We start from the raw sequence: 27,697 nt of genomic DNA, 5'->3' as shown, positions 1-27,697 counted from the left end.
CAAGTGTCACAAGTATCAGTACAACTGGTGCCTGGAGGCTGGAAACAAACCCAAGGCCTTGCAGGCCTTGTTCTGATACTGTAAATGAGTTAAATACACTTTCCTGAGTAAGTGAAGTGTTTTATTTTCACACTTCCATCCAGGGGTGAACCCTGAAATCTCACCCTGCGCGGAGCTCCATAACCCTGGGTAGAAGGTGCGACTTCATCCCCTTGAAGCCTAACACCTACAAATGTCACAAGTATCAGTAAAACTGGTGCCAGGAGGCTGGAAGTAGGCCCAAGGCCTTGCAGGCCTTATTCTGATATTGTAAAGCAGCTAAATACACTTTCCTGAGTATGTGAAGTGTATATTTTTCACACCTCAAGCCTGGGGTGAACCCTGAAATCTCACCCTGCGCGGAGCTCCATGACCCTGGGTAGAAGGTGCGACTTCATCCCCTTGAAGCCTAACACCTGCAAATGTCACAAGCATCAGTAAAACTGGTGCCTGGATGCTGGAAACACACCCAAGGCCTTGCAGGCCTTATTCTGATACTGTAAAGGAGTTAAATAAACTTTCCTGAGTATGTGAAGTGTTTTATTTTCACACCTCCAGCCAGGGTTGAAGCCTGAAATCTCACCCTGTGCGGAGCTCCATGACCCTGGGTAGAAGGTGCGACTTCATCCCCTTGAAGCATAACACCTCCAAGTGTCACAAGGATCAGTACAACTGGTGCCTGGAGGCTGGAAACAAACCCAAGACCTTGCAGGCCTTGTTCTGATACTGTAAAGCAGCTAAATACACTTTCCTGATTATGTGAAGTGTTTTATCTTCACACCTGCAGCCAGGGGTGAACCCTGAAATCTCACCCTGCGCGGAGCTCCATAGCCCTGGGTAGAAGGAGATACTGTGTCCCCTTAAACCTGTAATTTTCAAAATGTCATAAAAAGAATAAATCAAGCGCCTGGAGGCTAGAAATGGGCCCGAGACACTGAAGTCTTGGATCTGATAATGTAAAGGGCTTTGTGTACCTTTTGAGTGAAGTTTTTTTTCCCACCTCCAGCCGAGGGTTAAATCCTGAAATATTACCCCAATCGAAGCTCCATAGCCCTGTGTAGAAAAAGTGACTTCGTCCCCTTGGACCTAAAATGTTAGTACTTTTTTTTTATTTTTGTATTAAACATTGTTAAAGGGGTGACTGGAGGCTAATAAAATGGACCAGATACTGTGAAGGACATTATTTCATTTTTGGGCGAAAAAAAAATAAAAAAATAAAAATATATGTATTATATTATTATTGCGATTTTTTTTTTTTATTGGGGCCCATCTCCAGCTAAGGGGGAAAACCTGAAATGTTACCCGAAGCGGAGCTCCATTGCCCTGGGTAGAAGTAGTGCCATGGTCCCCTTGAACCAAAATGCCAACAAAAGAATAAATAAATAAATAAAAAAAAAGTACTAAAACAGGTGCTTAGAGGCCCAGAGGGTCCCGAAATCGGTCACGATCGATCACAAAAAAAATGAGGATCCCACACCCCATGGCCCTGCATGGGAACTCTATTTTACTGACTATTAAGCCCCCACGGAGTGGGGGCTTACAGCGCCCGAGCGGGAGACAAAAGTTAGAGTTAGCGCCGCCCATCCGCCGCCCGGCCATCTGGTCGCTCAGCTCCGAGGGCCATCTGGTCGCGCAACTCGGCGACCAGATGGCCGGCCGCGCTCCCGGCGCGGCTAACTCTAACCTTTGTCCCTCGTCCGTGTTCTGTAAGCCCCCACTACGTGGGGGCTTAATAGTCGAGGGAGAAATGACCGGCCCTGGGCCGGGCCAAACTCGCCTTGGGTCCCCAGTACAGGGCTCTAGGATGGCGGGCCCCTGGGCCGGCCTATACCCGCCTTAGGTCCCCAGTTCAGGGCTCCAGGATGGCGGGCCCCTGGGCCGGGCTATACCCGCCTTAGGTGCCCAGTACAGGGCTTCAGGATAGCGGCCCCATGGGCTGGACTGGGATGAACGCGCCCCTGGACCCCCATGCCGGGGCTCCAGGAAGGCACCCTGGCCCCGGGACAGTGCCTTGCATGGCAGGGTGGCTGCGGAGAATTTCCCCTGATGCACCCCTCACTCGACCCGCTGTGGGCCTAGAAAGCAGCCCTAGCGCATAGACACAGCTCTCCCATGACATCGTGGTCGGCTCTTAAAAGAGCCTTTGGGTTTTGTTTTGTTTTTTCCGTGGGCAAGCCGAGTGTTTACCCGCCGAATCCGTAGAGGGTGCGACCCTGACGCTTCAGGGCGTAGACCACATCCATGGCGGTGACGGTCTTCCTCTTGGCGTGCTCGGTGTAGGTGACGGCGTCCCGGATCACGTTCTCCAGGAAAACCTTCAACACCCCGCGGGTCTCCTCGTAGATGAGGCCGGAGATGCGCTTGACCCCGCCACGGCGAGCCAGGCGGCGAATGGCTGGCTTGGTGATGCCCTGGATGTTGTCCCGGAGCACCTTGCGGTGCCTCTTGGCGCCGCCTTTGCCGAGCCCCTTCCCTCCTTTACCGCGTCCAGACATGGTCTCCTGTCGGTGCTGTGACTGAGCAGAAATGAGGGCCGCGGCCAGCGGCGGCTGCTTATATGGAGGAGCTGTGCCGGACCAGCTAGGGCGCTGCAAGCGGCCCACGTGACTCAAAGGATGGCGAGGGAGCCCGCCCCGGACCGCCCTCTGCAGGGAGCGGGGGCTGGAGCGGCCGTTGCCGTTTGAAAAAGAGCGCGCTCCCAGCCGCCTCTTTGTCGTGGGCTCTGCAGCTGCCGCCGGGGCATAGATCACAGTCAAGCACACACACACGCGCCTCCCTTCCCGGGCCCCCACTCGTCACCGCGGCCCGCCTAACCCTGGCGCTCGGTGCCCGCTCCCACCATGAACAGAAGGCTCTGAAAAGTGTTAATGGAGCAAACAGGTTAACGGCCTCGCCGGCAGCACCCAGCTGTGTGCGGCCGCCCGCCACCCCGTAACACTGTCCACATGTCACGCCCGGTTGTGGCAAGTCTGTAAACTGCCCCTATTAAAATGTACATTTTTTTTTTTTTTACAAAAACATTATTATTGTGGGCCTCAAGCTAGGTTTTGGGACGGGGGCCAAGATCTACGTGTACGTCCGAGGGCTTGTGCATGCCCTCCTATGTAGCGACGGTGCGGGCGCTGCCGCAACTATGAAGCCGCCAGAGTAACACCTTGGCCACGGATACGCTCTTTGATGGAGTCTGTGGTTGGCCCTGAAAAGAGCCTTTGTGTTTAGGGTGCGTTTCCACGGTGGTCTGCGGGCCTTTACTTGCTTGCTTTGCCCCCTGCCTTGTGGCTCTCGGTTTTCTTGGGCAGCAGCACGGCCTGGATGTTGGGCAGGACTCCTCCCTGGGCGATGGTGACTCGGCCCAGCAGCTTGTTCAGCTCCTCGTCGTTGCGGATGGCCAGCTGGAGGTGTCTGGGGATGATGCGGGTCTTTTTGTTGTCCCGGGCCGCGTTGCCGGCCAGCTCCAGGATCTCAGCGGTCAGGTACTCCAGGACTGCAGCCAGATAGACTGGGGCACCGGCGCCCACCCTCTCGGCGTAGCTTCCCTTGCGGAGCAGCCTGTGCACACGGCCCACGGGGAACTGGAGCCCGGCTCTGGAAGAGCGTGTCTTGGCCTTAGCGCGGGCCTTTCCTCCTTGCTTTCCGCGTCCAGACATGGCGATCGATGCAGGGGCTCACTCACACAACAGAAAGAATAGTACTGCTGTTCTGCGGGACTCCGGCGATATAAAGACTTCGGGCGCTTCTGATTGGTTGACAGCTAGGCTCTGATAGTTCTTCTCATTGGAGGGAGGAGGGCTTCCTTTTCACCAATCAAAGTTCCAGTACCGCATTACAAAGGGAAGTGGGGGCCCTGCCTGAGCCTGCCAATGAGACGGGAGAGCAGAGAAGCAGCTACTTTACACGGCCAGCCTATAAATACAAGTGCCGGGCTCGCCTGCCTTATTTCTCTCGGCTCCACAGGAAGCGGTGCAGATTGTCGACCATGCCTGAACCAGCCAAGTCCGCGCCGGCTCCCAAGAAGGGCTCCAAGAAAGCGCTCTCCAAGCCGCCCAAGAAGGACGGGAAGAAGCGCAAGAGGAGCAGGAAGGAAAGCTATGCTATCTACATTTACAAAGTGATGAAGCAGGTGCACCCGGACACCGGCATCTCCTCCAAGGCCATGGGCATCATGAACTCCTTCGTGAACGACATCTTCGAGCGCATCGCCGGGGAGGCTTCCCGCCTGGCCCACTACAACTCGCGGCGCACCATCACCTCCCGGGAGATCCAGACCGCAGTGCGTCTGCTGCTGCCCGGAGAGCTGGCCAAGCACGCCGTGTCCGAGGGCACCAAGGCCGTCACCAAGTACACCAGCGCCAAGTAAGGCTTCGAGGCGCATCCCCAACTAACACAACGGCTCTTTTAAGGGCCACTCACGTCCTCCCCTAAGAGCTAATGTGCTTCATTTATGACCGGAGAAAGAAGTGTTTTAAACGGTAATGTTGAGCGCACAAGACCCGCTCTCACGGGGCTTGCTGCAGACCGAGGGACGATGGAGCAGGCAACCCGTTTTAATAAGCATGTTTATATGAATGAGCCCTCTTTGGGACCAAGTGTCACACAAGCACTGTAATGTAACGATGACGTTAAATAAAGCCCACGCGGAACTCGCACGGCTGCCCCCGGGCTTATTGTTTCCTGCGACCAGTTTTAGTGTGTGCGGGTGTCACGTTGTGTTTGTACTTTAAGACCAGGGGCAACGGCTAACATCCGCCCCAGGGCAAAGGCTCCCGAAATCGGGACACATAAACCCGATGTACAGATGCCCCACAGCGCTGGCTTGTGACCAGCGGATCCCAGCACGACCCTCTACCCAAACAAAGCGCTTTATTAATTGAAGAGGTGGCTGTGCACACCGAGTGCTCGGATTTCCCAGTGCCGGTATAAGTTTCCCAGTGCCGGTATAAGTTTCCCAGTGCCGGTATAAGTTACCCAGTACTCGGGGTACTCTCAGCCAGCCCACCCACCCACACCTGTAGAACATGGCAGATAAGAGAAGCTCGTAGGTGACAGGGTGGTGGCCCTTAAAAGAGCCGTTGTGGTGGTTGTTCGGGTCGGTGTCTCCTTAGGCCCTCTCGCCTCGGATGCGACGGGCCAGCTGGATGTCCTTGGGCATGATGGTCACCCTCTTGGCGTGGATGGCGCACAGGTTGGTGTCCTCGAAGAGCCCGACCAGGTAGGCCTCGCTGGCCTCTTGCAGGGCCATGACGGCGGAGCTCTGGAAGCGCAGGTCGGTCTTGAAGTCCTGGGCGATCTCCCTCACCAAGCGCTGGAAGGGCAGCTTGCGGATGAGGAGCTCGGTGGACTTCTGGTAGCGGCGGATCTCGCGGAGAGCCACAGTGCCGGGTCGGTAGCGGTGAGGCTTCTTGACTCCACCGGTGGCAGGGGCGCTCTTGCGGGCAGCCTTGGTGGCCAGCTGCTTGCGAGGCGCTTTGCCGCCGGTGGACTTGCGGGCTGTCTGCTTGGTGCGGGCCATGGCGGGAGCGGTCTCTCTCAACGACGAGCGAGGAAGAATGGAGTTCGAGCAGGCAAGAGCCCTATTTATGCACTCGAAGACGGAGGGCTGCTCTGGTTGGCTGAAGCGACCGCCCCAGGTTTGAAAACAGCCCGCGGTGTGCAACGATTGGCTACTCAACCGGAGGCTGTAGCCTGCCTCTCCAATGAGCTGTGGAGAAAAAGACACCCTCCGATTGGACGATGTACGTTGGAGCCGAAGCCCGCGCTTCGGTCAACCTTTGTCTCCGTGTCCATCCACTCATTTGTAGTCACACGAACCACTCGCCCCCGATCAACTGGGCGAGGAGACCAGGATGTTTTAAGTGTACCGCCCTTGGTCACCCTGGAACACGCCGCCGTTGACTGCGCTCGATTTCACGTTCACAATCGTCTGCTTTATGCAGACACCACTTCGAGTCTGCCCGGATACAGTGAAAGCACCAAGGCACACGTTATCTCACATTTATTATAAACTGAGGTCTAATAACTCCCAGACCCCCTTCTTTCTTTGTTATAAAGATTCCAATCCACGCAGCACCAAAAGAGCCGTTCATATGACCAAGATCACACACGGCACTCGCGTGTGTAAAGGTGCGCTAGGGATTTACTGTGCCGTTTATTATTATTGAGAAGTGTGCACGCGGGGTGAAAGGGTGGGGGTGAACAAGCTCTCTTCTAGACCGGGTGGATGGCTCTTAAAAGAGCCGTTGTGTTTGCAGTGTCTCGGTGCAAGCCCTTACTTCTTCTTGGGCGCTGCCTTCTTGGGCTTGGCTGCTTTGGGCTTGGCTGCCTTGGGTTTGACTACCTTGGCAGGGCTTTTCTTGGCCACTTTGGGCTTCGCCGCCTTGGCTTTCGCTGGGCTCTTGGCAGCCTTCTTGGCGGGGGCAGCCTTGGGCTTCTTGGGGCTCTTTGCTGCCGCTGGCTTCTTGACCTTCTTCGGGCTCTTCTTGACCCCCGCGGGAGCCTTTTTGGGCTTCTTGGCAGCAGGGGCAGCTTTCTTGGCCGCTGGTTTCTTGGTCTTGGCGGCCGCCTTCTTGGCCGCCTTCTTGCCCTCCAGCTGCTTCTTGTTCACCTTGAAGGATCCGGAGGCCCCGGTGCCCTTCAGCTGGGCCAGGGCGCCTTTGCTGACCAGGCTCTTGACGGAGGCCTTGACCCGGCTCTTGTTCTTGTCCACATCGTAGCCCTCGGCGATCAGCCCCTTCTTCATGGCCGACAGGGAGACTCCCTTCCTCTCGGCAGAGGCGGTCACCACCTTCAAGATCAGATCGGCCACGCTGGGGCCGGAAGGCTTCTTGGCCTTGGAGGCCCCCGCTGTCTTCTTCTGCTGCTTCTTCTTGGGGGCGACCTCAGCGGGAGGCGCCGCGGCGGCTGGAGCGGTTTCGGCCATTGCAATGCAAGTCTCGGCGCGGGCGCTGTCACAGAACAGAAATGTCCCTCTCGGCCCGAGCCCCGTGAATATATACAGGGAGGAGCCAGCCTCTGATTGGTCGCGAGCAGACAGGGCTCTGCGAGGCACACTCGGCTCTCTGCTCCGAGCTGACTTTTGTGTTTCCTACCTTCCGATTATCCACGTTTTAAAGCACAATCAGTTAAACACGCGCTTCCACACATGTATGACCAGGAGCCCAGCTTCGGCCCTCTCCCGGGCCTGCCCCCGTTTCGGATCCACCCCTCGTCCCTGGCTTGTGATCCGCGGGGAGACTCGGCGCTCCCCCGACGGCGGACGCCTCCATGCCTGAAATCCCGGGCTCCCGGCCCCTTTTCCCCGGTCCACTCTCGCCTCCTGCGGCCGGGAGCGGCGGCCCGCGGGAGGGAGGGGGCTCCTGCAGGGAGCGGGCCCTGCGGCGTCACAGTGGGGCTGCGGGGGCCGCGGGGAGCGCGTTCTGGAACGGGCCGAAGTAACACAGGGCTCCGCCGGCCGAGCGCGGGGTGGAAACAATGCCAGGGAGCCCCCAGCCCGGCGCCTGCACCCTCGGCTGTGGCACCCACGGCTGGGGGGGGCGCAACCGGAGGCCTTTTACAAGCAGCGGGGCACGGCCCTGGCTCCGGCCTCGCATGCATCACCAGGCGGCCGTGTGCTGGCAGCTTCACATGCAGGCAGAGGGCATTCACTGCCGAGCGCCGAGCCAGAGGAGGCGGGCGCAGACTAAATAAAATAAATACAGTGACACAACGAAGGAAGGCGGCCGAGTTAGGCCTACATGTTTAAAAACACCCCAAGTGAGAGCAGAGGGTGGGAATGCACCTGAAATGGTGACCCCAGTACCGGCATGGAGGCACTCTACTGAGCTGATTTTTAAAGCTGGAGCTAGGTGTACGTCTGAGGTGACATCTGTAGACAGAGTGAGTTACTGTATGTCAGACGCTGAGCCTATGACCGGGGGGAGGCCCACTGCGGAACTGAATAGTACAGTACAGAGTGAGGCATGTGACTACAACTGTTCTACTGAGCCCTATCGCTGGAGTGGGGACCACTCCTGAATCCAATGGTATATCACGAGGGAGACCTGAGACCAGAAATGATATTCTGCGCCCTGTAGCCTGATCGAGGCCTGCTGCTAATTTGGACGGAGGTAGGGGAAGAAAACAGAACACTTCACATAGTCCAGAACGTACATGAACACCAGTCCCAGTATCAGATCTTAGCCTTCAGGATCTCCGGCCCATCCCTAGCTTCCAGGTACCTGTTTTAGTAATATGTGTGACATTTGGAGGTGTACAGCTTCAAGGGGATGAAGTTGCACCTTCTACACAGGGTTGAGGAGCTCCGCGCAGGGTGAGATTTCAGGGTTCATGCCTGGCTGGAGGTGTGAAAACAAAACACTCCACATAGTCACACCTCCATCCAGGGGTGAACCCTGAAATCTCACCCTGCGCGGAGCTCCATGACCCTGGGTAGAAGGTGCGACTTCATCCCCTTGAAGCCTAACACCTACAAATGTCACAAGTATCAGTACAACTGGTGCCAGGAGGCTGGAAGTAGGCCCAAGGCCTTGCAGGCCATATTCTGATACTGTAAAGGAGCTAAATACACTTTCCTGAGAATGTGAGGTGTTTTATTTTCACACCAACAGCCAGGGGTGAACCCTGAATTCTCACCCTGCGCGGAGCTCCATAACCCTGGGTAGAAGTTGCGACTTCATCCCCTTGAAGCCTAACACCTGCAAATGTCACCAGTATCAGTAAAACTGGAGTCTGGAGGCTGGAAACACACCCAAGGCATTGCAGGTCCTATTCTGATACTGTAAAGGAGTTAAATACACTTTACTGAGGATGTGAAGTGTTTTGTTTTCACACCACCAGCCAGGGGTGAACCCTGAATTCTCACCCTGCGCGGAGATCCATAACCCTGGGTAGAAGGTGCGACTTCATCCCCTTGAAGCCTAACACCTGCAAACGTCACAAGCATCAGTAAAACTGGTGCCTGGATGCTGGAAACACACCCAGGGCCTTGCAGGCCTTATCTTGATACTGTAAAGGAGTTAAATACACTTTCCTGAGTATGTGAAGTGTTTTGTTTTCACACCTTGAGCCAGGGGTGAACCCTGAAATCTAACCCTGCGCGGAGCTCCATGACCCTGGGTAGAAGGTGCGACTTCTTCCCCTTGAAGCCTAACACCTGCAAATGTCACCAGTATCAGTAAAACTGGTGTCTGGAGGCTGGAAACACACCCAAGGCATTGCAGGCCCTATTCTGATACTGTAAAGGAGTGAAATACACTTTCCTGAGTATGTGAAGTGTTTTATTTTCACACCTTGAGCCAGGGGTGAACCCTGAAATCTAACCCTGCGCGGAGCTCCGTGACCATGGGTAGAAGGTGCGACTTCTTCCCCTTGAAGCCTAACACCTGCAAATGTCACAAGCATCAGTAAAACTGGTGCCTGGATGCTGGAAACACACCCAAGGCCTTGCAGGCCTTATTCTGATACTGTAAAGGAGTTAAATACACTTTCCTGAGTATGTGAAGTGTTTTATTTTCACACCTCCAGCCAGGGGTGAACCCTGATATCTCACCCTGCGCGGAGCTCCATACCCTTGGGTAGAAGGTGCAACTTTATCCCCTTGAAGCCTAACACCTGCAAATGTCACAAGTATCAGTAAATTGGTGCCAGGAGGCTGGAATTAGGCCCAAGGCCTTGCAGGCCTTGTTCTGATACTGTGAAGGAGTTAAATACACTTTACTGAGTATGTAAAGTGTTTTGTTTTCACACCAACAGCCAGGGGTGAACCCTGAATTCTCACCCTGCGCGGAGCTCCATAACCTTGGGTAGAAGGTGCAACTTCATCCCCTTGAAGCCTAACACCTGCAAATGTCACCAGTATCAGTAAAACTGGTGTCTGGAGGCTGGAAACACACCCAAGGCCTTGCAGGCCTTATTATGATACTGTAAAGCAGTTAAATACACTTTCCTGAGTATGTGAAGTGTTTTATTTTCACACCTCAAGCCTGGGGTGAAGCCAGAAATCTCACCCTGCGCGGAGCTCCATGACACTGGGTAGAAGGTGCGACTTCATCCCCTTGAAGCCTAACACCTGCAAATGTCACAAGTATCAGTAAAACTGGTGCCAGGAGGCTGAAAGTAGGCCCAAGGCCTTGTAGGCCTTGTTCTGATACTGTAAAGCAGCTAAATACACTTTCCTGAGTATGTGAAGTGTTTTATTTTCACACCTCAAGCCTGGGGTGAACCCTGAAATCTTACCCTGCGCGGAGCTCCATAACCCTGGGTAGAAGGTGCGACTTCATCCCCTTGAAGCCTAACACCTGCAAATGTCACAAGTATCAGTAAAACTGGTGCCTGGAGGCTGGAAACACACCCAAGGCCTTGCAGGCCTTATTGTGATACTGTAAAGCAGTTAAATACACTTTCCTGAGTATGTGAAGTGTTTTATTTTCACACCTCCAGCCAGGGGTGAACCCTGAAATCTTACCCTGCGCGAAGCTCCATGACCCTGGGTAGAAGGTGCGACTTCATCCTCTTGAAGCCTAACACCTGCAAATGTCACAAGTATCAGTAAAACTGGTGCCAGGAGGCTGGAAGTAGGCCCAAGGCCTTGCAGGCCTTATTCTGATACTGTAAAGGAGCTAAATACACTTTCCTGAGTATTTGAAGTGTTTTATTTTCACACCTCCAGCCAGGGGTGAAGCCTGAAATCTTACCCTGCGCGGAGCTCCATAACCCTGGGTAGAAGGTGCGACTTCATCCCCTTGAAGCCTAACACCTACAAATGTCTCAAGTATCAGTAAAACTGGTGCCTGGAGGCTGGAAACACACCCAAGGCCTTGTAGGCCTTATTCTGATACTGTAAAGGAGCTAAATACGCTTTCCTGAGTATGTGAAGTGTTTTATTTTCACACCTCCAGCCAGCGGTGAACCCTGAAATCTTACCCTGCGCAAAGCTCCTTAACCCTGGGTAGAAGGTGCGACTTCATCCCCTTGAAGCCTGACACCTGCAAATGTCACAAGCATCAGTTAAACTGGTGCCTGGATGCTGGAAACACACCCAAGGCCTTGCAGGCCTTATCCTGATACTGTAAAGGAGTTAAATACACTTTCCTGAGTATGTGAAGTGTTTTGTTTTCACACCTTGAGCCAGGGGTGAACCCTGAAATCTAACCCTGCGCGGAGCTCCATACCCTTGGGTAGAAGGTGCAACTTTATCCCCTTGAAGCCTAACACCTGCAAATGTCACAAGTATCAGTAAAACTGGTGCCAGGAGGCTGGAAGTAGGCCCAAGGCCTTGCAGGCCTTATTCTGATACTGTAAAGGAGTTAAATACACTTTCCTGAGTATGTGAAGTGTTTTATTTTCACACCTCCAGCCAGGGGTGAACCCTGATATCTCACCCTGCGCGGAGCTCCATACCCTTGGGTAGAAGGTGCAACTTTATCCCCTTGAAGCCTAACACCTGCAAATGTCACAAGTATCAGTAAATTGGTGCTAGGAGGCTGGAACTAGGCCCAAGGCCTTGCAGGCCTTGTTATGATACTGTGAAGGAGTTAAATACACTTTACTGAGTATGTAAAGTGTTTTGTTTTCACACCAACAGCCAGGGGTGAACCCTGAATTCTCACCCTGCGCGGAGCTCCATAACGCTGGGTAGAAGTTGCGACTTCATCCCCTTGAAGCCTAACACCTGCAAATGTCACCAGTATCAGTAAAACTGGTGTCTGGAGGCTGGAAACACACCCAAGGCATTGCAGGTCCTATTCTGATACTGTAAAGGAGTTAAATACACTTTACTGAGAATGTGAAGTGTTTTGTTTTCACACCTTGAGCCAGGGGTGAACCCTGAAATCTAACCCTGCGCGGAGCTCCATGACCCTGGGTAGAAGGTGCGACTTCCTCCCCTTGAAGCCTAACACCTGCAAATGTCACAAGGATCATTAAAACTGGTGTCTGGAGGCTGGAATTAGGCCCAAGGCCTTGCAGGCCTTGTTCAGTTACTGTGAAGGAGATAGATACTCTTTACTGAGTATGTGAAGTGTTTTGTTTACACACAAACAGCCAGGGGTGAACCCTGAATTCTCACCCTGCGCAGAGCTCCATAACCCTGGGTAGAAGGTGCGACTTCATCCCCTTGAAGCCTAACACCTGCAAATGTCACAAGCATCAGTAAAACTGGTGCCTGGATGCTGGAAACACACCCAAGGCCTTGCAGGCCTTATTCTGATACTGTAAAGGAGTTAAATACACTTTCCTGAGTATGTGAAGTGTTTTATTTTCACACCTCCAGCCAGGGGTGAACCCTGATATCTCACCCTGCGCGGAGCTCCATACCCTTGGGTAGAAGGTGCAACTTTATCCCCTTGAAGCCTAACACCTGCAAATGTCACAAGTATCAGTAAATTGGTGCCAGGAGGCTGGAATTAGGCCCAAGGCCTTGCAGGCCTTGTTCTGATACTGTGAAGGAGTTAAATACACTTTACTGAGTATGTAAAGTGTTTTGTTTTCACACCAACAGCCAGGGGTGAACCCTGAATTCTCACCCTGCGCGGAGCTCCATAACCTTGGGTAGAAGGTGCAACTTCATCCCCTTGAAGCCTAACACCTGCAAATGTCACAAGTATCAGTAAATTGGTGCTAGGAGGCTGGAAGTAGGCCCAAGGCCTTGCAGGCCTTGTTCTGATACTGTGAAGGAGTTAAATACACTTTACTGAGTATGTAAAGTGTTTTGTTTTCACACCAACAGCCAGGGGTGAACCCTGAATTCTCACCCTGCGCGGAGCTCCATAACCCTGGGTAGAAGGTGCGACTTCATCCCCTTGAAGCCTAACACCTGCAAATGTCACAAGCATCAGTAAAACTGGTTCCTGGATGCTGGAAACACACCCAAGGCCTTGCAGGCCTTATTCTGATACTGTAAAGGAGTTAAATACACTTTACTGAGAATGTGAAGTGTTTTGTTTTCACACCTTGAGCCAGGGGTGAACCCTGAAATCTAACCCTGCTCGGAGCTCCATGACCCTGGGTAGAAGGTGCGACTTCCTCCCCTTGAAGCCTAACACCTGCAAATGTCACAAGGATCATTAAAACTGGTGTCTGGAGGCTGGAATTAGGCCCAAGGCCTTGCAGGCCTTGTTCAGTTACTGTGAAGGAGATAGATACTCTTTACTGAGTATGTGAAGTGTTTTGTTTACACACAAACAGCCAGGGGTGAACCCTGAATTCTCACCCTGCGCAGAGCTCCATAACCCTGGGTAGCAGGTGCGACTTCATCCCCTTGAAGCCTAACACCTGCAAATGTCACAAGCATCAGTAAAACTGGTGCCTGGATGCTGGAAACACACCCAAGGCCTTGCAGGCCTTATTCTGATACTGTAAAGGAGTTAAATACACTTTCCTGAGTATGTGAAGTGTTTTATTTTCACACCTCCAGCCAGGGGTGAACCCTGATATCTCACCCTGCGCGGAGCTCCATACCCTTGGGTAGAAGGTGCAACTTTATCCCCTTGAAGCCTAACACCTGCAAATGTCACAAGTATCAGTAAGTTGGTGCCAGGAGGCTGGAATTAGGCCCAAGGCCTTGCAGGCCTTGTTCTGATACTGTGAAGGAGTTAAATACACTTTACTGAGTATGTAAAGTGTTTTGTTTTCACACCAACAGCCAGGGGTGAACCCTGAATTCTCACCCTGCGCGGAGCTCCATAACCTTGGGTAGAAGGTGCAACTTCATCCCCTTGAAGCCTAACACCTGCAAATGTCACAAGTATCAGTAAATTGGTGCTAGGAGGCTGGAAGTAGGCCCAAGGCCTTGCAGGCCTTGTTCTGATACTGTGAAGGAGTTAAATACACTTTACTGAGTATGTAAAGTGTTTTGTTTTCACACCAACAGCCAGGGGTGAACCCTGAATTCTCACCCTGCGCGGAGCTCCATAACCCTGGGTAGAAGGTGCGACTTCATCCCCTTGAAGCCTAACACCTGCAAATGTCACAAGCATCAGTAAAACTGGTTCCTGGATGCTGGAAACACACCCAAGGCCTTGCAGGCCTTATTCTGATACTGTAAAGGAGTTAAATACACTTTGCTGAGTATGTGAAGTGTTTTATTTTCACACCTCCAGCCAGGGTTGAACCCTGATATCTCACCCTGCGCGGAGCTCCATACCCTTGGGTAGAAGGTGCAACTTTATCCCCTTGAAGCCTAACACCTGCAAATGTCACAAGTATCAGTAAATTGGTGCCAGGAGGCTGGAATTAGGCCCAAGGCCTTGCAGGCCTTGTTCTGATACTGTGAAGGAGTTAAATACACTTTACTGAGTATGTAAAGTGTTTTGTTTTCACACCAACAGCCAGGGGTGAACCCTGAATTCTCACCCTGCGCGGAGCTCCATAACCTTGGGTAGAAGGTGCAACTTCATCCCCTTGAAGCCTAACACCTGCAAATGTCACAAGTATCAGTAAATTGGTGCTAGGAGGCTGGAAGTAGGCCCAAGGCCTTGCAGGCCTTGTTCTGATACTGTGAAGGAGTTAAATACACTTTACTGAGTATGTAAAGTGTTTTGTTTTCACACCAACAGCCAGGGGTGAACCCTGAATTCTCACCCTGCGCGGAGCTCCATAACCCTGCGTAGAAGTTGCGACTTCATCCCCTTGAAGCCTAACACCTGCAAATGTCACAAGCATCAGTAAAACTGGAGTCTGGAGGCTGGAAACACACCCAAGGCATTGCAGGTCCTATTCTGATACTGTAAAGGAGTTAAATACACTTTACTGAGGATGTGAAGTGTTTTGTTTTCACACCACCAGCCAGGGGTGAACCCTGAATTCTCACCCTGAGCGGAGCTCCATAACCCTGGGTAGAAGGTGCGACTTCATCCCCTTGAAGCCTAACACCTGCAAACGTCACAAGCATCAGTAAAACTGGTGCCTGGGTGCTGGAAACACACCCAAGGCCTTGCAGGCCTTATCCTGATACTGTAAAGGAGTTAAATACACTTTTCTGAGTATGTGAAGTGTTTTGTTTTCACACCTTGAGCCAGGGGTGAACCCTGAAATCTAACCCTGCGCGGAGCTCCATGACCCTGGGTAGAAGGTGCGACTTCCTCCCCTTGAAGCCTAACACCTGCAAAGGTCACAAGCATCAGTAAAACTGGTGCCTGGATGCTGGAAACACACCCAAGGCCTTGCAGGCCTTATTCTGATACTGTAAAGGAGTTAAATACACTTTCCTGAGTATGTGAAGTGTTTTATTTTCACACCTCCAGCCAGGGGTGAACCCTGACTTCTCACCCTGCGCGGAGCTCCATAACCCTGGGTAGAAGGTGCGACTTCATCCCCATGAAGCCTAACACCGGCAAATGTCACAATTATCAGTAAAACTGGTGCCTGGAGGCTGGAAACACACCCAAGGCCTTGCAGGCATTATTCTGATACTTTAAAGGAGTTAAATACACTTTCCTGAGTATGTGAAGTGCTTTATTTTCACACCTCCAGCCAGGGGTGAACCCTGATATCTCACCCTGCGCGGAGCTCCATAAGCCCGGGTAGAAGGTGCGACTTTGTCCCCTTGAAGCCTAACGCCTGCAAATGTCACAAGTATCAGTAAATTAGTGCCAGGAGGCTGGAATCAGGCCAAAGGCCTTGCAGGCCTTGTTCTGTTACTGTGAAGGACTTAAATACTCTTTACTGAGTCTGTGAAGTGTTTTGATTTCACATCTCCAGCCAGGGTTGAAACCCGAAATCATACCCTGCGCGAAGGTCCATAACCCTGGGTAGAAGGTGCAACTTCATCCCCTTGAAGCCTAACACCTACAAATGTCACAAGTATCAGTAAAACTGGTGCCAGGAGGCTGGAAGTAGGCCCAAGGCCTTGCAGGCCTTATTCTGATACTGTAAAGCAGCTAAATACACTTTCCTGAGTATGTGAAGTGTTTTATTTTCACACCTCCAGCCAGGGGTGAAGCCTGAAATCTCACCCTGCGCGGAGCTCCATGACCCTGGGTAGAAGGTGCGACTTCATCCCCTTGAAGCATAACACCTCCAAGTGTCACAAGTATCAGTACAACTGGTGCCTGGAGGCTGGAAACAAACCCAAGGCCTTGCAGGCCTTGTTCTGATACTGTAAAGGAGTTAAATACACTTTCCTGAGTAAGTGAAGTGTTTTATTTTCACACTTCCATCCAGGGGTGAACCCTGAAATCTCACCCTGCGCGGAGCTCCATAACCCTGGGTAGAAGGTGCGACTTCATCCCCTTGAAGCCTAACACCTGCAAATGTCACAAGTATCAGTAAAACTGGTGCCTGGAGGCTGGAAACACACCCAAGGCCTTGCAGGCCTTATTGTGATACTGTAAAGCAGTTAAATACACTTTCCTGAGTATGTGAAGTGTTTTATTTTCACACCTCCAGCCAGGGGTGAACCCTGAAATCTTACCCTGCGCGAAGCTCCATGACCCTGGGTAGAAGGTGCGACTTCATCCCCTTGAAGCATAACACCTCCAAGTGTCACAAGTATCAGTACAACTGGTGCCTGGAGGCTGGAAACAAACCCAAGGCCTTGCAGGCCTTGTTCTGATACTGTAAATGAGTTAAATACACTTTCCTGAGTAAGTGAAGTGTTTTATTTTCACACTTCCATCCAGGGGTGAACCCTGATATCTCACCCTGCGCGGAGCTCCATAACCCTGGGTAGAAGTTGCGACTTCATCCCCTTGAAGCCTAACACCTGCAAATGTCACCAGTATCAGTAAAACTGGAGTCTGGAGGCTGGAAACACACCCAAGGCATTGCAGGTCCTATTCTGATACTGTAAAGGAGTTAAATACACTTTAATGAGTATGTGAAGTGTTTTGTTTTCACACCACCAGCCAGGGGTGAACCCTGAATTCTCACCCTGAGCGGAGCTCCATAACCCTGGGTAGAAGGTGCGACTTCATCCCCTTGAAGCCTAACACCTGCAAACGTCACAAGCATCAGTAAAACTGGTGCCTGGGTGCTGGAAACACACCCAAGGCCTTGTAGGCCTTATCCTGATACTGTAAAGGAGTTAAATACACTTTCCCGAGTATGTGAAGTGTTTTGTTTTCACACCTTGAGCCAGGGGTGAACCCTGAAATCTAACCCTGCGCGGAGCTCCATGACCCTGGGTAGAAGGTGCGACTTCATCCCCTTGAAGCGTAACACCTGCAAATGTCACCAGTATCAGTAAAACTGGTGTCTGGAGGCTGGAAACACACCCAAGGCATTGCAGGCCCTATTCTGATACTGTAAAGGAGTGAAATACACTTTCCTGAGTATGTGAAGTGATTTGTTTTCACACCTCCAGCCAGGGGTGAACCCTGAAATCTTACCCTGCGCGGAGCTCCATGACCCTGGGTAGAAGGTGCGACTTCATCCCCTTGAAGCATAACACCTCCAAGTGTCACAAGTATCAGTACAACTGGTGCCTGGAGGCTGGAAACAAACCCAAGGCCTTGCAGGCCTTGTTCTGATACTGTAAAGGAGTTAAATACACTTTCCTGAGTAAGTGAAGTGTTTTATTTTCACACTTCCATCCAGGGGTGAACCCTGAAATCTCACCCTGCGCGGAGCTCCATAACCCTGGGTAGAAGGTGCGACTTCATCCCCTTGAAGCCTAACACCTGCAAATGTCACAAGTATCAGTAAAACTGGTGCCTGGAGGCTGGAAACACACCCAAGGCCTTGCAGGCCTTATTGTGATACTGTAAAGCAGTTAAATACACTTTCCTGAGTATGTGAAGTGTTTTATTTTCACACCTCCAGCCAGGGGTGAACCCTGAAATCTTACCCTGCGTGAAGCTCCATGACCCTGGGTAGAAGGTGCGACTTCATCCCCTTGAAGCATAACACCTCCAAGTGTCACAAGTATCAGTACAACTGGTGCCTGGAGGCTGGAAACAAACCCAAGGCCTTGCAGGCCTTGTTCTGATACTGTAAATGAGTTAAATACACTTTCCTGAGTAAGTGAAGTGTTTTATTTTCACACTTCCATCCAGGGGTGAACCCTGAAATCTCACCCTGCGCGAAGCTCCATGACCCTGGGTAGAAGGTGCGACTTCATCCCCTTGAAGCCTAACACCTGCAAATGTCACAAGTATCAGTAAAACTGGTGCCAGGAGGCTGGAAGTAGGCCCAAGGCCTTGCAGGCCTTATTCTGATACTGTAAAGGAGCTAAATACACTTTCCTGAGTGTGTGAAGTGTTTTATTTTCACACCTCCAGCCAGGGGTGAAGCCTGAAATCTCACCCTGCGCGGAGCTCCATGACCCTGGGTAGAAGGTGCGACTTCACCCCCTTGAAGCCTAACACCTACAAATGTCACAAGTATCAGTAAAACTGGTGCCAGGAGGCTGGAAGTAGGCCCAAGGCCTTGCAGGCCTTATTCTGATACTGTAAAGCAGCTAAATACGCTTTCCTGAGTATGTGAAGTGTTTTATTTTCACACCTCCAGCCAGGGGTGAAGCCTGAAATCTCACCCTGCGCGGAGCTCCATAACCCTGGGTAGAAGGTGCGGCTTCATCCCCTTGAAGCCTAACACCTGCAAATGTCACAAGTATCAGTAAATCTGGTGCCAGGAGGCTGGAAGTAGGCCCAAGGCCTTGCAGGCCTTATTCTGATACTGTAAAGCAGCTAAATACGCTTTCCTGAGTATGTGAAGTGTTTTATTTTCACACTTCCATCCAGGGGTGAACTCTGAAATCTCACCCTGCGCGGAGCTCCATAACCCTGGGTAGAAGGTGCGTCTTCATCCCCTTGAAGCCTAACACCTGCAAATGTCACAAGTATCAGTAAAACTGGTGCCTGGAGGCTGGAAACACACCCAAGGCCTTGCAGGCCTTATTGTGATACTGTAAAGCAGTTAAATACACTTTCCTGAGTATGTGAAGTGTTTTATTTTCACACCTCCAGCCAGGGGTGAACCCTGAAATCTTACCCTGCGCGAAGCTCCATGACCCTGGGTAGAAGGTGCGACTTCATCCCCTTGAAGCATAACACCTCCAAGTGTCACAAGTATCAGTACAACTGGTGCCTGGAGGCTGGAAACAAACCCAAGGCCTTGCAGGCCTTGTTCTGATACTGTAAATGAGTTAAATACACTTTCCTGAGTAAGTGAAGTGTTTTATTTTCACACTTCCATCCAGGGGTGAACCCTGAAGTCTCACCCTGCGCGAAGCTCCATGACCCTGGGTAGAAGGTGCGACTTCATCCCCTTGAAGCCTAACACCTGCAAATGTCACAAGTATCAGTAAAACTGGTGCCAGGAGGCTGGAAGTAGGCCCAAGGCCTTGCAGGCCTTATTCTGATACTGTAAAGGAGCTAAATACACTTTCCTGAGTATGTGAAGTGTTTTATTTTCACACCTCCAGCCAGGGGTGAAGCCTGAAATCTCACCCAGCGCGGAGCTCCATGACCCTGGGTAGAAGGTGCGACTTCATCCCCTTGAAGCCTAACAACTACAAATGTCACAAGTATCAGTAAAACTGGTGCCAGGAGGCTGGAAGTAGGCCCAAGGCCTTGCAGGCCTTATTCTGATACTGTAAAGCAGCTAAATACGCTTTCCTGAGTATGTGAAGTGTTTTATTTTCACACCTCCAGCCAGGGGTGAAGCCTGAAATCTCACCCTGCGCGGAGCTCCATAACCCTGGGTAGAAGGTGCGGCTTCATCCCCTTGAAGCCTAACACCTGCAAATGTCACAAGTATCAGTAAATCTGGTGCCAGGAGGCTGGAAGTAGGCCCAAGGCCTTGCAGGCCTTATTCTGATACTGTAAAGCAGCTAAATACACTTTCCTGAGTATGTGAAGTGTTTTATTTTCACACTTCCATCCAGGGGTGAACCCTGAAATCTCACCCTGCGCGGAGCTCCATAACCCTGGGTAGAAGGTGCGACTTCATCCCCTTGAAGCCTAACACCTACAAATGTCACAAGTATCAGTAAAACTGGTGCCAGGAGGCTGGAAGTAGGCCCAAGGCCTTGCAGGCCTTATTCTGATATTGTAAAGCAGCTAAATACACTTTCCTGAGTATGTGAAGTGTATATTTTTCACACCTCAAGCCTGGGGTGAACCCTGAAATCTCACCCTGCGCGGAGCTCCATGACCCTGGGTAGAAGGTGCGACTTCATCCCCTTGAAGCCTAACACCTGCAAATGTCACAAGCATCAGTAAAACTGGTGCCTGGATGCTGGAAACACACCCAAGGCCTTGCAGGCCTTATTCTGATACTGTAAAGGAGTTAAATACACTTTCCTGAGTATGTGAAGTGTTTTATTTTCACACCTCCAGCCAGGGGTGAACCCTGATATCTCACCCTGCGCGGAGCTCCATACCCTTGGGTAGAAGGTGCAACTTTATCCCCTTGAAGCATAACACCTCCAAGTGTCACAAGTATCAGTACAACTGGTGCCTGGAGGCTGGAAACAAACCCAAGGCCTTGCAGGCCTTGTTCTGATACTGTAAATGAGTTAAATACACTTTCCTGAGTAAGTGAAGTGTTTTATTTTCACACTTCCATCCAGGGGTGAACCCTGAAATCTCACCCTGCGCGGAGCTCCATAACCCTGGGTAGAAGGTGCGACTTCATCCCCTTGAAGCCTAACACCTACAAATGTCACAAGTATCAGTAAAACTGGTGCCAGGAGGCTGGAAGTAGGCCCAAGGCCTTGCAGGCCTTATTCTGATATTGTAAAGCAGCTAAATACACTTTCCTGAGTATGTGAAGTGTATATTTTTCACACCTCAAGCCTGGGGTGAACCCTGAAATCTCACCCTGCGCGGAGCTCCATGACCCTGGGTAGAAGGTGCGACTTCATCCCCTTGAAGCCTAACACCTGCAAATGTCACAAGCATCAGTAAAACTGGTGCCTGGATGCTGGAAACACACCCAAGGCCTTGCAGGCCTTATTCTGATACTGTAAAGGAGTTAAATACACTTTCCTGAGTATGTGAAGTGTTTTATTTTCACACCTCCAGCCAGGGTTGAAGCCTGAAATCTCACCCTGTGCGGAGCTCCATGACCCTGGGTAGAAGGTGCGACTTCATCCCCTTGAAGCATAACACCTCCAAGTGTCACAAGGATCAGTACAACTGGTGCCTGGAGGCTGGAAACAAACCCAAGACCTTGCAGGCCTTGTTCTGATACTGTAAAGCAGCTAAATACACTTTCCTGATTATGTGAAGTGTTTTATCTTCACACCTGCAGCCAGGGGTGAACCCTGAAATCTCACCCTGCGCGGAGCTCCATAGCCCTGGGTAGAAGGAGATACTGTGTCCCCTTAAACCTGTAATTTTCAAAATGTCATAAAAAGAATAAATCAAGCGCCTGGAGGCTAGAAATGGGCCCGAGACACTGAAGTCTTGGATCTGATAATGTAAAGGGCTTTGTGTACCTTTTGAGTGAAGTTTTTTTTCCCACCTCCAGCCGAGGGTTAAATCCTGAAATATTACCCCAATCGAAGCTCCATAGCCCTGTGTAGAAAAAGTGACTTCGTCCCCTTGGACCTAAAATGTTAGTACTTTTTTTTTATTTTTGTATTAAACATTGTTAAAGGGGTGACTGGAGGCTAATAAAATGGACCAGATACTGTGAAGGACATTATTTCATTTTTGGGCGAAAAAAAAATAAAAAAATAAAAATATATGTATTATATTATTATTGCGATTTTTTTTTTTTATTGGGGCCCATCTCCAGCTAAGGGGGAAAACCTGAAATGTTACCCGAAGCGGAGCTCCATTGCCCTGGGTAGAAGTAGTGCCATGGTCCCCTTGAACCAAAATGCCAACAAAAGAATAAATAAATAAATAAAAAAAAAGTACTAAAACAGGTGCTTAGAGGCCCAGAGGGTCCCGAAATCGGTCACGATCGATCACAAAAAAAATGAGGATCCCACACCCCATGGCCCTGCATGGGAACTCTATTTTACTGACTATTAAGCCCCCACGGAGTGGGGGCTTACAGCGCCCGAGCGGGAGACAAAAGTTAGAGTTAGCGCCGCCCATCCGCCGCCCGGCCATCTGGTCGCTCAGCTCCGAGGGCCATCTGGTCGCGCAACTCGGCGACCAGATGGCCGGCCGCGCTCCCGGCGCGGCTAACTCTAACCTTTGTCCCTCGTCCGTGTTCTGTAAGCCCCCACTACGTGGGGGCTTAATAGTCGAGGGAGAAATGACCGGCCCTGGGCCGGGCCAAACTCGCCTTGGGTCCCCAGTACAGGGCTCTAGGATGGCGGGCCCCTGGGCCGGCCTATACCCGCCTTAGGTCCCCAGTTCAGGGCTCCAGGATGGCGGGCCCCTGGGCCGGGCTATACCCGCCTTAGGTGCCCAGTACAGGGCTTCAGGATAGCGGCCCCATGGGCTGGACTGGGATGAACGCGCCCCTGGACCCCCATGCCGGGGCTCCAGGAAGGCACCCTGGCCCCGGGACAGTGCCTTGCATGGCAGGGTGGCTGCGGAGAATTTCCCCTGATGCACCCCTCACTCGACCCGCTGTGGGCCTAGAAAGCAGCCCTAGCGCATAGACACAGCTCTCCCATGACATCGTGGTCGGCTCTTAAAAGAGCCTTTGGGTTTTGTTTTGTTTTTTCCGTGGGCAAGCCGAGTGTTTACCCGCCGAATCCGTAGAGGGTGCGACCCTGACGCTTCAGGGCGTAGACCACATCCATGGCGGTGACGGTCTTCCTCTTGGCGTGCTCGGTGTAGGTGACGGCGTCCCGGATCACGTTCTCCAGGAAAACCTTCAACACCCCGCGGGTCTCCTCGTAGATGAGGCCGGAGATGCGCTTGACCCCGCCACGGCGAGCCAGGCGGCGAATGGCTGGCTTGGTGATGCCCTGGATGTTGTCCCGGAGCACCTTGCGGTGCCTCTTGGCGCCGCCTTTGCCGAGCCCCTTCCCTCCTTTACCGCGTCCAGACATGGTCTCCTGTCGGTGCTGTGACTGAGCAGAAATGAGGGCCGCGGCCAGCGGCGGCTGCTTATATGGAGGAGCTGTGCCGGACCAGCTAGGGCGCTGCAAGCGGCCCACGTGACTCAAAGGATGGCGAGGGAGCCCGCCCCGGACCGCCCTCTGCAGGGAGCGGGGGCTGGAGCGGCCGTTGCCGTTTGAAAAAGAGCGCGCTCCCAGCCGCCTCTTTGTCGTGGGCTCTGCAGCTGCCGCCGGGGCATAGATCACAGTCAAGCACACACACACGCGCCTCCCTTCCCGGGCCCCCACTCGTCACCGCGGCCCGCCTAACCCTGGCGCTCGGTGCCCGCTCCCACCATGAACAGAAGGCTCTGAAAAGTGTTAATGGAGCAAACAGGTTAACGGCCTCGCCGGCAGCACCCAGCTGTGTGCGGCCGCCCGCCACCCCGTAACACTGTCCACATGTCACGCCCGGTTGTGGCAAGTCTGTAAACTGCCCCTATTAAAATGTACATTTTTTTTTTTTTTACAAAAACATTATTATTGTGGGCCTCAAGCTAGGTTTTGGGACGGGGGCCAAGATCTACGTGTACGTCCGAGGGCTTGTGCATGCCCTCCTATGTAGCGACGGTGCGGGCGCTGCCGCAACTATGAAGCCGCCAGAGTAACACCTTGGCCACGGATACGCTCTTTGATGGAGTCTGTGGTTGGCCCTGAAAAGAGCCTTTGTGTTTAGGGTGCGTTTCCACGGTGGTCTGCGGGCCTTTACTTGCTTGCTTTGCCCCCTGCCTTGTGGCTCTCGGTTTTCTTGGGCAGCAGCACGGCCTGGATGTTGGGCAGGACTCCTCCCTGGGCGATGGTGACTCGGCCCAGCAGCTTGTTCAGCTCCTCGTCGTTGCGGATGGCCAGCTGGAGGTGTCTGGGGATGATGCGGGTCTTTTTGTTGTCCCGGGCCGCGTTGCCGGCCAGCTCCAGGATCTCAGCGGTCAGGTACTCCAGGACTGCAGCCAGATAGACTGGGGCACCGGCGCCCACCCTCTCGGCGTAGCTTCCCTTGCGGAGCAGCCTGTGCACACGGCCCACGGGGAACTGGAGCCCGGCTCTGGAAGAGCGTGTCTTGGCCTTAGCGCGGGCCTTTCCTCCTTGCTTTCCGCGTCCAGACATGGCGATCGATGCAGGGGCTCACTCACACAACAGAAAGAATAGTACTGCTGTTCTGCGGGACTCCGGCGATATAAAGACTTCGGGCGCTTCTGATTGGTTGACAGCTAGGCTCTGATAGTTCTTCTCATTGGAGGGAGGAGGGCTTCCTTTTCACCAATCAAAGTTCCAGTACCGCATTACAAAGGGAAGTGGGGGCCCTGCCTGAGCCTGCCAATGAGACGGGAGAGCAGAGAAGCAGCTACTTTACACGGCCAGCCTATAAATACAAGTGCCGGGCTCGCCTGCCTTATTTCTCTCGGCTCCACAGGAAGCGGTGCAGATTGTCGACCATGCCTGAACCAGCCAAGTCCGCGCCGGCTCCCAAGAAGGGCTCCAAGAAAGCGCTCTCCAAGCCGCCCAAGAAGGACGGGAAGAAGCGCAAGAGGAGCAGGAAGGAAAGCTATGCTATCTACATTTACAAAGTGATGAAGCAGGTGCACCCGGACACCGGCATCTCCTCCAAGGCCATGGGCATCATGAACTCCTTCGTGAACGACATCTTCGAGCGCATCGCCGGGGAGGCTTCCCGCCTGGCCCACTACAACTCGCGGCGCACCATCACCTCCCGGGAGATCCAGACCGCAGTGCGTCTGCTGCTGCCCGGAGAGCTGGCCAAGCACGCCGTGTCCGAGGGCACCAAGGCCGTCACCAAGTACACCAGCGCCAAGTAAGGCTTCGAGGCGCATCCCCAACTAACACAACGGCTCTTTTAAGGGCCACTCACGTCCTCCCCTAAGAGCTAATGTGCTTCATTTATGACCGGAGAAAGAAGTGTTTTAAACGGTAATGTTGAGCGCACAAGACCCGCTCTCACGGGGCTTGCTGCAGACCGAGGGACGATGGAGCAGGCAACCCGTTTTAATAAGCATGTTTATATGAATGAGCCCTCTTTGGGACCAAGTGTCACACAAGCACTGTAATGTAACGATGACGTTAAATAAAGCCCACGCGGAACTCGCACGGCTGCCCCCGGGCTTATTGTTTCCTGCGACCAGTTTTAGTGTGTGCGGGTGTCACGTTGTGTTTGTACTTTAAGACCAGGGGCAACGGCTAACATCCGCCCCAGGGCAAAGGCTCCCGAAATCGGGACACATAAACCCGATGTACAGATGCCCCACAGCGCTGGCTTGTGACCAGCGGATCCCAGCACGACCCTCTACCCAAACAAAGCGCTTTATTAATTGAAGAGGTGGCTGTGCACACCGAGTGCTCGGATTTCCCAGTGCCGGTATAAGTTTCCCAGTGCCGGTATAAGTTTCCCAGTGCCGGTATAAGTTACCCAGTACTCGGGGTACTCTCAGCCAGCCCACCCACCCACACCTGTAGAACATGGCAGATAAGAGAAGCTCGTAGGTGACAGGGTGGTGGCCCTTAAAAGAGCCGTTGTGGTGGTTGTTCGGGTCGGTGTCTCCTTAGGCCCTCTCGCCTCGGATGCGACGGGCCAGCTGGATGTCCTTGGGCATGATGGTCACCCTCTTGGCGTGGATGGCGCACAGGTTGGTGTCCTCGAAGAGCCCGACCAGGTAGGCCTCGCTGGCCTCTTGCAGGGCCATGACGGCGGAGCTCTGGAAGCGCAGGTCGGTCTTGAAGTCCTGGGCGATCTCCCTCACCAAGCGCTGGAAGGGCAGCTTGCGGATGAGGAGCTCGGTGGACTTCTGGTAGCGGCGGATCTCGCGGAGAGCCACAGTGCCGGGTCGGTAGCGGTGAGGCTTCTTGACTCCACCGGTGGCAGGGGCGCTCTTGCGGGCAGCCTTGGTGGCCAGCTGCTTGCGAGGCGCTTTGCCGCCGGTGGACTTGCGGGCTGTCTGCTTGGTGCGGGCCATGGCGGGAGCGGTCTCTCTCAACGACGAGCGAGGAAGAATGGAGTTCGAGCAGGCAAGAGCCCTATTTATGCACTCGAAGACGGAGGGCTGCTCTGGTTGGCTGAAGCGACCGCCCCAGGTTTGAAAACAGCCCGCGGTGTGCAACGATTGGCTACTCAACCGGAGGCTGTAGCCTGCCTCTCCAATGAGCTGTGGAGAAAAAGACACCCTCCGATTGGACGATGTACGTTGGAGCCGAAGCCCGCGCTTCGGTCAACCTTTGTCTCCGTGTCCATCCACTCATTTGTAGTCACACGAACCACTCGCCCCCGATCAACTGGGCGAGGAGACCAGGATGTTTTAAGTGTACCGCCCTTGGTCACCCTGGAACACGCCGCCGTTGACTGCGCTCGATTTCACGTTCACAATCGTCTGCTTTATGCAGACACCACTTCGAGTCTGCCCGGATACAGTGAAAGCACCAAGGCACACGTTATCTCACATTTATTATAAACTGAGGTCTAATAACTCCCAGACCCCCTTCTTTCTTTGTTATAAAGATTCCAATCCACGCAGCACCAAAAGAGCCGTTCATATGACCAAGATCACACACGGCACTCGCGTGTGTAAAGGTGCGCTAGGGATTTACTGTGCCGTTTATTATTATTGAGAAGTGTGCACGCGGGGTGAAAGGGTGGGGGTGAACAAGCTCTCTTCTAGACCGGGTGGATGGCTCTTAAAAGAGCCGTTGTGTTTGCAGTGTCTCGGTGCAAGCCCTTACTTCTTCTTGGGCGCTGCCTTCTTGGGCTTGGCTGCTTTGGGCTTGGCTGCCTTGGGTTTGACTACCTTGGCAGGGCTTTTCTTGGCCACTTTGGGCTTCGCCGCCTTGGCTTTCGCTGGGCTCTTGGCAGCCTTCTTGGCGGGGGCAGCCTTGGGCTTCTTGGGGCTCTTTGCTGCCGCTGGCTTCTTGACCTTCTTCGGGCTCTTCTTGACCCCCGCGGGAGCCTTTTTGGGCTTCTTGGCAGCAGGGGCAGCTTTCTTGGCCGCTGGTTTCTTGGTCTTGGCGGCCGCCTTCTTGGCCGCCTTCTTGCCCTCCAGCTGCTTCTTGTTCACCTTGAAGGATCCGGAGGCCCCGGTGCCCTTCAGCTGGGCCAGGGCGCCTTTGCTGACCAGGCTCTTGACGGAGGCCTTGACCCGGCTCTTGTTCTTGTCCACATCGTAGCCCTCGGCGATCAGCCCCTTCTTCATGGCCGACAGGGAGACTCCCTTCCTCTCGGCAGAGGCGGTCACCACCTTCAAGATCAGATCGGCCACGCTGGGGCCGGAAGGCTTCTTGGCCTTGGAGGCCCCCGCTGTCTTCTTCTGCTGCTTCTTCTTGGGGGCGACCTCAGCGGGAGGCGCCGCGGCGGCTGGAGCGGTTTCGGCCATTGCAATGCAAGTCTCGGCGCGGGCGCTGTCACAGAACAGAAATGTCCCTCTCGGCCCGAGCCCCGTGAATATATACAGGGAGGAGCCAGCCTCTGATTGGTCGCGAGCAGACAGGGCTCTGCGAGGCACACTCGGCTCTCTGCTCCGAGCTGACTTTTGTGTTTCCTACCTTCCGATTATCCACGTTTTAAAGCACAATCAGTTAAACACGCGCTTCCACACATGTATGACCAGGAGCCCAGCTTCGGCCCTCTCCCGGGCCTGCCCCCGTTTCGGATCCACCCCTCGTCCCTGGCTTGTGATCCGCGGGGAGACTCGGCGCTCCCCCGACGGCGGACGC

At 53.1% G+C, this 27,697-nt stretch overlaps 4 protein-coding genes across 4 annotated transcripts; all 4 read right to left on the bottom strand.

Annotated features, from left to right (window-relative positions):
* Nucleotides 1-2,163: 2,163 nt before the first annotated feature.
* On the bottom strand, nucleotides 2,164-3,739 carry LOC146769060 (histone H4). The gene has a single exon (XM_085640547.1). It carries the CDS (start codon nucleotides 2,532-2,534, stop codon nucleotides 2,223-2,225), a length of 312 nt encoding a protein of 103 aa, XP_085496673.1. The 5' UTR covers nucleotides 2,535-3,739; the 3' UTR covers nucleotides 2,164-2,222.
* Nucleotides 3,740-5,087: 1,348 nt separating this feature from the next.
* Nucleotides 5,088-6,130, bottom strand: LOC146769059 (histone H3). Its single transcript, XM_085640546.1, has one exon. The coding sequence runs from the start codon at nucleotides 5,546-5,548 to the stop codon at nucleotides 5,138-5,140; it is 411 nt and encodes a 136-aa protein (XP_085496672.1). The 5' UTR covers nucleotides 5,549-6,130; the 3' UTR covers nucleotides 5,088-5,137.
* A 16,435-nt stretch (nucleotides 6,131-22,565) lies between these two features.
* LOC146769058 (histone H4) lies at nucleotides 22,566-24,141 on the bottom strand. Its single transcript, XM_085640545.1, has one exon. The coding sequence runs from the start codon at nucleotides 22,934-22,936 to the stop codon at nucleotides 22,625-22,627; it is 312 nt and encodes a 103-aa protein (XP_085496671.1). The 5' UTR covers nucleotides 22,937-24,141; the 3' UTR covers nucleotides 22,566-22,624.
* A 1,348-nt stretch (nucleotides 24,142-25,489) lies between these two features.
* LOC146769057 (histone H3) lies at nucleotides 25,490-26,532 on the bottom strand. Its single transcript, XM_085640544.1, has one exon. It carries the CDS (start codon nucleotides 25,948-25,950, stop codon nucleotides 25,540-25,542), a length of 411 nt encoding a protein of 136 aa, XP_085496670.1. The 5' UTR covers nucleotides 25,951-26,532; the 3' UTR covers nucleotides 25,490-25,539.
* Between the last annotated feature and the right edge of the window lie 1,165 nt (nucleotides 26,533-27,697).

The sequence above is a fragment of the Triturus cristatus genome, unplaced genomic scaffold (assembly GCF_964204655.1).
Source record: "Triturus cristatus unplaced genomic scaffold, aTriCri1.1 SCAFFOLD_486, whole genome shotgun sequence".
Lineage (NCBI taxonomy): Eukaryota > Metazoa > Chordata > Amphibia > Caudata > Salamandridae > Triturus > Triturus cristatus.
The sequence above is the reverse complement of the archived record's forward strand: the minus strand, read 5'-3'. Positions and strand labels throughout refer to the sequence as shown.

Bases quoted from the DNA above. Each gene is read 5' to 3' on its own strand.
- LOC146769060 (XM_085640547.1), bottom strand. From the start codon at position 2,534: ATGTCTGGACGCGGTAAAGGAGGGAAGGGGCTCGGCAAAGGCGGCGCC.
- LOC146769059 (XM_085640546.1), bottom strand. From the start codon at position 5,548: ATGGCCCGCACCAAGCAGACAGCCCGCAAGTCCACCGGCGGCAAAGCG.
- LOC146769058 (XM_085640545.1), bottom strand. From the start codon at position 22,936: ATGTCTGGACGCGGTAAAGGAGGGAAGGGGCTCGGCAAAGGCGGCGCC.
- LOC146769057 (XM_085640544.1), bottom strand. From the start codon at position 25,950: ATGGCCCGCACCAAGCAGACAGCCCGCAAGTCCACCGGCGGCAAAGCG.